The 11,033-nt window shown below is 29.5% G+C and overlaps 1 protein-coding gene across 1 annotated transcript in view; it reads right to left on the minus strand.

The window, feature by feature from the left end:
• Ace (Acetylcholine esterase) overlaps window positions 1–9,895 on the minus strand; it is a 146,814-nt gene extending 136,919 nt beyond the window's left edge. Inside the window, exon 1 of the mRNA XM_065515739.1 lies at window positions 9,381–9,895. Within this exon, the coding sequence (XP_065371811.1) occupies window positions 9,381–9,880 (500 nt within the window). The 5' untranslated portion in view covers window positions 9,881–9,895. The remainder of the gene's footprint in view (window positions 1–9,380) is intronic.
• Between the last annotated feature and the right edge of the window lie 1,138 nt (window positions 9,896–11,033).

Here is an 11,033-nt window from a genome sequence, read left to right on the forward strand (position 1 = left end):
AAAGGATTTTTGGATCAAACATTATGGAGGTATATATAAAAGATCTGGAGCACGATGCTGATTGCAACCAATAAATTATGCCGTTTACATGGACTGATAACATTTGTGGTTTTCTAAATTAAAAATTAAAAAGTTTTATCACTCAAGATTTCCCAAATAAAATATGTAGTAAAAAATCATTTTAGTGGTTCAAATATTTAAATAGTTTGTTATTATTTTTAACCCCTATTAGCATTGTCAGTCATTTATTAACCTAAAGTTATGCTGAGAGTTTTCATAAATAACTTTAAGCCTAGTACTCTGTTCATATTTGCGAATTATGGTTTTTTCGTGCGAAACATTTTATATGCAACAAATGATCAGCTGTTGGCTTTAATTTCGTGCGAAAGAAGTGCTGCTTATGTTATTTGGTGTGGAAAAATAAGGTTGCCAGATGAATTTCACATGTTTTTCACAATAAGAACAGAGTACTGCTTTTGCGAAATCATTTCGCATATATTTCATTCCAAATATTTTATTTCCTTATTTTCTCTGGTTATTGTTTATAGTGACGATAAACTGAACCTTAAAAGAACCTGTTGACTTATGTAATACCATAATTTAATCCATACAATACAATGTAAAATAAAATATACAATAATGAAACAAAAATACATAAAATATACATATATTTTATTTAATATAATAAATTAATGTAATTATGACTAAATTAAAACTAAATTCTTTTTGTCTTTTATTTTATACAAACTTTTTTTATTATTCAAAAATTTACTACTTATACTCCTCACAAACGGTAGGTACTTCTTTATACAAATAACATATAAATTATTAAGTACACGTTCTCACACACAACAACACAACTTGCTTTTTCTACGTCATCAAAAAAATTTAAATAAAATTTTGTTCAACTTCGATTTCATCGAAATCACAAATCACAAATCTTAATACCAGGCTCGCAGAAATTACAGATGGAAAGATTTCTATATTTTTTATGTCTATCCATACAAAATAACCACCATTTTAGATATGCAGCAAAAGTGTCACATACCTTAAGGCATATGTTTATATGCGATTATAAGAACGCCCCAATGTATGCTTGGAATTTTGGATAAACCTAAAATTAAACAGGGTGAATCAAGTATTAATTGTTTTTAAAAAAATTATGTCTACCGCTGCTATGTGGAAATTCTGTGCTCCTGGTATTAAGATCTCAGTTTTCAATGAAACCAAAGTTGAACAAAATTATTTTGATGACGACGATGTGAGTGAGTGTGGGACGATGGGTTTACTTAAATTAGTTTGTATGTGTGTTTGTTTGTTTATTGTATAGTAAACAAATAAATTAAATTAGTAAGTAGAGTGGTAAAAAGAATAAAATGCATTTATTATAAACAATTTTTTTTTCTATGGAAATATATTTTTTTTTATTTAAATTCAATTATTTTAACATTTATATAATAAGAATTAATTCAATGTTGTTTATAACTAACTAATTTAATTAAAGAAATTAAGCAAATTATAAACAATTTGCTAGAAATAAAATATTGGTAATCAGAACATTATCACAGTTGTTTTATTATATTTTGGTTTTATTATTATATTAATTTCATATATTTGATTACAGCCTAAATGGAGTGCAGTATATATTAGGGTGGGTCGATTTTTTTTCACGAAAAATCGTATAGCAGAAACGCAGTCTACGGGAAATTCTAAGAAAGTTTCATCAAGAAACCATAGGTCACAAATCAAATCCTATCTTGCGTATTTCGTCTTTTATCCAATGATATTTGAGTATTAATTTTTTTATTGGATAAAAGACGAAATGCACAAGATAGGATTTGATTTTAGACCTATGGTTTCTTGATGAAACTTTCTTAGAATTTCCCGTAGATTACGATTTTTTACTTTTTGATCGTCCATACAATTCGACCCGGCCTAATATATACTGTTACGAAATTGTACTTGAATTCAAATATAACGATTTTAACGGCTGATTTAAAAGTTGCATAATGCTTTCAACTAGCAGTACCTCTCAAACTGTAACATATCTGTGGGCATTATTAACATTGAATAAAAGCTTTCAGTTGACCATTGATCGTAAGTATGACAACGCTGTTTGCTGCAACCGTATATTCGAATTCGAATATTCAGTTAAAGAACATTGTAGAAAGTACACCACAGATGTCGTATGTATTAGAAAGCTCTAGAATATACGAGCTTTAACAGTTAAAGAGCAATCTAGAGTGCAGATGGCAGTGTTATAAATAGTGTGCCTTAAAGTGTGCTGTATTTTTGAAGTGAATTCGTGTACATTATAAAGTGAGTCTGTATTTCTGCGAATTTATAAACGTGTATAAAAAAAAAACATTGAGTGACTATTTAATTCTGTGGTTGTTGTACATTTTAAATAAATAAAGAGTTGTTATTATTTTTAAACTACTAAACGGCTTTTATTTGCAATCAAAAGCATCCGGTTTATTTAAAGGAAATAAACCAGCGTTTTAAAAAGTTTAAAACGTAACAATACATATATATCACCTCATATTAACATATTTAAAAAAAAATCAGAAAAACTTGAACTGGTGATCCTCTTCAAATCATAAATATACCAACACACAAATTGGGGTATACTGATTTTGTCATTCCGTTCATAACACATCGAATTATTGGTCGTAGATCAGCAAATGTGTATTCATTCATATATTCTGGGTCCTATTCAAGACGATTTTATTTATGTTCGTCTATATGTATGTTGTAGGCACAATAGAGCCTAGAGAAATAAAATTTTCCCGAAAATATTCTTTGAAATGTTTGAGTGCTTCGGTCTTACCAAAAAATGTCACGAAAACATTTGTATGCAAGAATCTAGCAAGGTGAAATTTACCAGTGATATTTTACGAGAAGAATATTTTAAATGAAAACTGTAATTGTGATAGTCAAGACATCGGCAGCTGTATCAACCGAAAATTTATTCCGCAAGACAATAATGGAAATGTTACAACAACGTATACCAAGTACTTCCCAGTGTGCAGTTTAAAAATGTTATTACTAATTACAGATCGTTATTATTCATAAGTGATATACATAATATGAGATATAAGCAAAAAACCATGACCTATTTTGGTTCTATATCTGGATTACATTAATATAGATGATATATATCTAATGATAGACATTTCAAAGACCTTTCCAAATTGAGAAAAATATTTTCGAACTTGGATTTTTTTTAACCAAAAAATATTTTAAATGTTTATCTTAAAGTATACAATGGTGAAGACTAAGGTAAGCTAAAATATACATACTTCAATATACTTACCATAAATTTATTTTTATTCATTAAAAAAAATAAATTAAATTAAAATTTAATTTTTTATTTTTTTGAAGTTTATTTCGTTTTTTTTAAATTTTTACTTTTTTTTAATCATCTTAATATTTCTAATTGTAAAAAATTATATAGTTAATATTTTTAATTATGCTGTACAAATTACACATTTTTGACAAAAATATTTACACCCAACAATGATAAAATGATGATAAGTTTTTAACGAAAGTGTTTTAGTCTTTCTCATCCCAACCTCATCCAAATTTTATGCACAGAGATATTTTTAAAATGATTCGCAGGATTTGAGCGCAGGATATACTGAAAATACTAAAAATTGTAATGAGATCACAGGAAAACCAATTTTGACTTCATCTGATATCGGGTTATTACCTTAATTTAAAAAAACTCATGTTTTTTTTTGTAAGCCTAGATATTCTTTTATTTCGATATCATATTTAGCAAAAAAATCTGGACTTAAAAAAAACACGAAAAATTTGAATAATATTAGTAATCGCTTTATGATTTGTTTTGCTGCTTTAAAAAAGAATTTAATAGCACAATTCACAATCTTGTGCAAATGGTCTTTCATCATTGTATATATAAAAAAATATACAGAAATACACCATTATATAAATTTGCAATACACAAAGATTGTTAATATCGCTATTATGTTTTTAAATGTTTATTTGCAGATATAATAACTTTTGCGGTTGAATGGTCAGTTTACTAACCACCTTTTCTATAGTCTTTAAAACATAGTTTATTGGCATATATTGCCATTTTGCTAAACAATTATATTTTTATGATTTTTTTGCAAAACTTTGCCGTCAGTGTTTTCCGTTTTTTTAAGAGACTTTCACGCATTCAATAAAAAAAGCACAGAGTGTTTATTGTTCATCGAATTCAGTGTTACTTTGCCGTTTCGGTTGTTTGGTCAGAAATTTTAGTCAAAAATATTCGATTTCAAAAAAATTTATACGAAACAAAAATTTTTATCATAGTGGTTAGTAAACTAACCACTTCCCACCACATGAATGCGGTGGTTGTTTATGTTTTGATTAAAGCAAAAATGCGATTGTTTTGATTTTAAACTTATACACACAAAAGCGTGGATGAAAGAGATAAAGGGAGTTCAACAATTTATGCCAGATATGAATAAAAAAATTCGACATTTTTCATTACATCTTTATGAGCACTATTTTCTTGAAATTTTTCATGACCATTTTGCATAAAAGTAGCTTAATTTGGTTAATAGAGCGTTGAGTTTTTAATTCAATGAAAGAGTTGTGGGCATAAAACTTTAATTTCAAATAACTCTATAAAAATAAATTCAATGCTGTTAAATCTCACGATCTAAGAGGCCAAAACGAAACATCTCATACAGTAATTGAATTGTTCCACAGGCTGCATAGTATGTGGCATCGTCTTGTTGTAACTATATATCGTCCACATCACTATCGCAATATCATTCAATTTGGGCTGATAGATAGTGATAGCGATCACTAGTAACAGGTCCCGCTCGACGCAGCCCAAAATCCTCATTGGTGATTAACAAATCCATAAAAAAGAAAGACTTTGAGAATTATTTTTGCATTTATAACAAGTGGTCCTTAATAGTAGCATGATTCATAAACAAATATGCATTGAGAACTTGTGTATGTACTATCTGTGTACATTGTACATACATACGTTCAGCATTAGTCAAAGCATGATATTCTCATACATATATATACTTATATACATATATAAACTACCCCAACATACAGCCAACCAACCTATACTTGTAGCAGCAGTACTCTTTCTTTTCTCTATAATATAGTTTAACCTACTTTTTAAAGATCTACCCCTAGAAATATTATTCAAAATCTTTTTTTTTAACTTTTTGCAGCATTTAACATATATTTTATTGTTTATACATGTTTTTTTTATGTTTTGAACTAAAAGTTGAAAGAAAAAAAATTTAACAAACAAATATGTATGTTCCATAAAACCATGTTGTTTTTATTTATTTATCATGCAGACTGCTTTTCGTAGTGACGTCAATTCAATGACGTCATTCACTGCACTGCAAAATTTTGTTTTGTATAGTTATTATCCGAGTTAAATTTGGTATATTGCCAAATTGATTATGCATTCAGTTAGGTTTCTCTGTAGTTTATTTAAGGGGGTAATTGTTCTTATTTGTTGGCCATTTCATTTGATGCAAGAGAATTGAGGTATTTATTTTCGAATAATAAAGATGTTAACAAAAATTGTTATACATATGTATATTAATTTGGAATTTGATTACATTTTTCTAAATACATATATGGGCATTTCATGTCAAGTGAACCAACTTTTGAAATCGATGTCTTCCTATCGGGATGAAATTTGCACCAAGGTTAGTTCTATTGGTTAGTAACTCAAACACAATTTTTTTGCAAGATCGGTCGAGAACTCTCTGAGATAGAGGGGGTCAACATTTAACATTTTGGCCAAGCAGGTGTTTTTTCTTAGGTATCTTATTACCTAGGTATCTTATTACCTATTATTCTTAGCAAAATTTGTCGCAAAAAAAATATTAAAAAAAAATAAAAAATGTTTAATATTTTGTTTCCGAAATCAAAAACTTTTTCGAATTTTTTTTTAAATGGGCCCTTATTTCTAAAAATAAAGCTTAGATAGCTCTTTCTTCAACCTTTCGAAAAAAATAAAAAATTTTAATATTTTTTTCCGAAATCAAAAAATATTTTGGATCTAAGCTTTCTTTTGAGCAAAAAAAAATTTTGAAAAAAGGGCCCATATTGGAAAAAAAAGTTCGATTTTGCAAAAAAAAAAGTCAAAAATTGTATGTTTTGAGTTACAAAATATTTATTTTGATTGATATCGCACTCGCATCCCACTAAGCGACCAAATAGGTCTTCATTTTCCTTGATTTTGACTTTTTTTTTTGCAAAATCGAACTTTTTTTTTCCAATATGGGCCCTTTTTTCAAAATTTTTTTTTGCTCAAATGAAAGCTTAGATCCAAAATATTTTTTGATTTCGGAAAAAAATATTAAAATTTTTTTATTTTTTTTAAATATTTTTTTCGAAAGATTGAAGAAAGAGCTATCTAAGCTATTTGAGACACATTTTTGCTAAGAACAATAGGTAATAAGATATAGGTAATAAGATAGATGGATAAGAAAAAACACCTTCTTGGCCAAAATGTCAAATTTTGACTCCCTCTAACTCAGAGAGTTCTCAACCGATCTTGTTGAAAAATTGTGTCTGAGTTACTATCCAATAGAACTAACCCGATCGGAAGACATCGATTTGTTCACTTGATATGAAATGCCTCATATGTATAAACTGAAACATTTTATTTTAAAACTAATTGGGTAAAATAAACATAACAAATATATCGACAGTTATATCAACACAGATATATGTATTTAGTATGAGGAGTATCTTATATATAAATAGGCTACACGTTTTTTTTGGTACACTTTTAAGTATGTTATTGTCCACCAATATTGATGAAATATATATGGTTGAAAAGCTTATTTTCTCTAGATATGCACAATATCTTTCTTTACCGTCTTTCCACAAAGGTGGTAAAAAAGCGTTTTAAAAGTGGTCGAATTTCGGCCACCGGTCGATCCTAGTATATATAAATCCGTCAATGCTAACGTATCATAAATTGTATCGGCTTTAAATCAATCTAAAAGTCATATATGTATGTCTTAAAATAAACACGCTCAGTTCCAATTCAGATATTGAACAACTTTTGAAAAGTGTAAACTCAGAAGTATTAACAAAACAGATCACCTGTTGCAAAACAGAGCCTGTCTTTCCGGTACGGATAGATAAGACTCCGGACGAAGTTTATATTTATTAAAGATTTTTAAACAAACTTTCAGACCCAATGTAACACGGATTTGAAATATTATATTATTATATAAATATCACAATAGCCTTAACCACCCTCTTCCAAATTTCCAATAAACATTTTCCATACAAAACAAACACCATTTTTTGCAACAAAGATCTCATCAAGACCATTTTTATTTTCCATTATTTGATTCTGTACTATAGAGCTTTGAATGGATTAATAAACCACTCTTTCAAACGAGAAAACCTGTCTCATTTTGAGGAGTTTAGGAGGAGGGTATAATCCTGTTAACCGAAAAAAAGGTTTTTCTTCAAAATGTCGGTTTTTTGCTAAACGGTTAATTTGAAATGTTGATTTTCGGTTAACCAGTTTATATCACTCGGTAAACCGGTTTTTAAAATTTGGGCTAAAATCAGTAAATCTCATGTGTTGATGAATTTTTTATAGTTATTTTATACAATTTATATCAAAAATTTTTTGCGCTGATATAGAATATGAAGCTATTTCAATAAAAATGTTTAATAATTACAATGATTGTAAATAGTAGAGTACGATGAGTTTCCTTAAAAACTTTTTCAAAATCAATTACACGCAATGAAACTATGAAAAATTAAATTCCGCATAATTCTAGAAGTTTAGGCAAAATCTTACTAATGATTCATTAAAAACTTAGTGGTGAATCAAATCAATAAATTTGACTTCATTAGTGTATTCTGTTCTTAAAATTTTATTTTATTTATCATTACAGGAGAGACAAAAAACGTGCTGCAACAAGTATTAAATATATAATAACATATTTATACTCAATTCCATTTGACAGAGATAATAATTTTACAAAATAAAACGGACTTAGCACTTTTGCATATTTATAGTTATTAAATATTAACCATTCTTGACTAGTCAAAACTAAAAATTTATTGGATATTTTATGTTTTCTACATATTGTCGGTTAACCGGTTTTTCAATGGCGGTAACCGAAACACCGGTTTTCTAAAAAAAGCCAATTTTAGGTTAACCGACAAACCGGTTTATTAAAAAGTCGGTTAATGAAAAGTTGAATAATTTTTACAATTTTCATCCGATTTGGAAACTTAAAATCATGTTTTGTTAAGAACTGAATTTTCTTCATAATTGGTATAAGCTTTTATAGGCTTTCATATCAAAATAAGCTACTAAAATCAAAACAGTTGATAAATTTTTTTTTTTTTTTGATATTGTTAACAAAAACAATAGAAATGTATCAAAAAATTGGACAAAGTCTGATAGAGTTACAGGTCGATAAATTGACGAACATCACTGAAAACGGTTTTTTGAATTTTAGGCTTTATATAAAAAGAAATGACATCTAAACATATTGTGCTGGTCGGTCAATAATTGACCATAACTCACATATAAGACCAACTTTCGAAAATTACTTTAACGAGCATAAATATCTTAAAAATGTAGATAGAAATGCAACACAAATAAACGTTATATATACAGAAATCATACGACATAAATATGTATATAACTATCCGTCCATAATTAGTTATAGTTCCCATATAAGGCTTTCTTCCGAAAATCACTTTAACATGCATAAATCTTTCGCAAGTATTAATATCCACATCAAATTTAACTCAAATTTTGATAATCGTTAATGAGTCACAGCTCCTAGATTTGCCCATTTATACATATAAGGGGGGATTTTATGTCAAGTGAACCAACTTTAGAAATCGATGTCTTTCGATTGGGATGAAATTAGCACCAAGGTTATTTCTAATGCATAGAAATTCGGACTCAACAAAATCGGTGAAGAACTCTCTGAGCTAGAGGGTGGTCAAAATTTCACATTTTATAGTTTAGATAGCTATTTTTTCAATCTTTCGAAAAAAAATTTTTTTAATTTTTTTTCCTTCAAGAACTTTTTTGTCGCTAATGGGATTTCTATCAATATAAATGTTTTGTAACTCAAGCCATACAATTTTAAAATTTTTTTTTGTTGCAAAATCTAACTTTTTTTCTATTCCTTTAAAAGGTTTTTGGCCGCTTTGTGGGATGCGAGTGGTATATAAATATGAAAATAAATGTCATCCCATAAAATCACATGTCTTAGCCTGCACTTTGTCATACCAACTTACGTATGTACATAAATTTAAATATTGAAATGAATCATCTACAACCCACACATCATGATATAAACAAACAACATCAAAATCAAACTCACCTCTCTTGTACACATGTTGCTGGCAGTCGTGTTGCATCTAAAACGCCATGCCATGGTTCAGCTGGTACTGGCTTGCGAAAACGTAAGTCATCCACAGGAGGTTTTGCATACGGTATACCGGTAAAAACATGCACTTCACGACCCTGCACCGTTGCCGCACGACCACGTACCGGGCCACTTGTTGTTTGCACAATTAAACGATCCGTTATGCCGTACGCCACCGATGACATACGCAACAGTATGACGAGTGTGGCGAGGAAACCACGATACAAATCATTTGACGACGACAGCGATAACGACGAGAACGATAGCGACGAGGGCGATAAAAACGCGAACGCGTTAAACAAATGGCTAGAGGTATAACGGGATTTTCTGGATGTTCTCGTGTGGGAAGAAATCGATGTAAATGTGGATGTTGGCTTTAACGACGACGTCGATGACGTTGGTGAGGTCGAAGTGGTTTTTAGTGATGATGATGATGATGTTATAAAACGAGCCATAATAATAGACACGCCACTGCTTGTTTGTTGTTTAAAGTAACAAAAAAAAAATTCCTGGATTTTATTACGCTTTATGTATTGACGTTACTTTTATTGTGTTGCTTAGGTTTCTACTTGGGACAAGAATCGCTTTTGATTTATATCAAAATCATTTAACAATGCGACAAATGCAGTACACACGTGTCCTTTGCTAGGCTGACATAAACTTGTCATAAACAATTATTAAATGCACCACAGCACTGCTAGCTGCACACACTTGATCTAACAGTTTTTACACAATCATACACTTCCTCTTCTCCTTCTTTTAATTTAGACTCTTTAAATGTGTGTGTTTGTGTTATTCAACGTAGTGAGTCTACGCCAACTTACACACACGTAGGGATGCGGATGCGGATGCGGAAACCGCGGTTGCTGTTTACTTCTTTGTTTCTATTTATTCTCCTGTCTCCTACACAAACTCGTGAACACATCAACTAAAGAATTTATATTTCAATGTATTTTCTAAGCACTTGTGGCTCAAACAAGTTGGGTTTGTGTATATGTGGCTTTTAACTTTATGGCTTTTTAGAGTTTTTCTTCGTCAACAGTCTTGTTTCTTTGATTTCATACCAAATACTGTGTCGTTTCGTATGATGGAAGTTGTGTTTGTGTTTTGTAGAGGAGAGAGTTTTGTTGTATTCAAGAACACGTTGTGGAGACCCCTCGATTTTGTGTCATACTCAACATTATCCTGTAACAGACATTAAAAGCTATTACTTTGATTGCTGGCTTTTGCTGTATGTGCTGCTGCAAAAGATCCTCCTTTCAAAACCAATGCCTTGCTACTGTTGCTGTTGATTTTATAAATATTTAAAATGCATATGAATGTGTTTAGGGGAGCATAAATAAAACTACATGCTAAATTTATTTAAAACTATAATGATGTTTCCTCCACTTTATGTTGTTTTTGTTGTTGTTGTCGTTGCTGTGGCTGCTCTCTACTCCTAAGACCACTACAGCTGATGGGGATTCTTTTTTTTTATTTATTTTTTTTTCTATTTATGGATATTAAAAGCCATTTAGTTGTGCGTAAAATGCATTAAAGTTTTCTACAGAAATATACTGTCATATATTTTATGGATGTATTTTTATATTTCTCTTTGTTTTTGTAGTT

Source organism: Calliphora vicina, chromosome 1 (genome assembly GCF_958450345.1).
Source record: "Calliphora vicina chromosome 1, idCalVici1.1, whole genome shotgun sequence".
NCBI classification, from domain to species: domain Eukaryota; kingdom Metazoa; phylum Arthropoda; class Insecta; order Diptera; family Calliphoridae; genus Calliphora; species Calliphora vicina.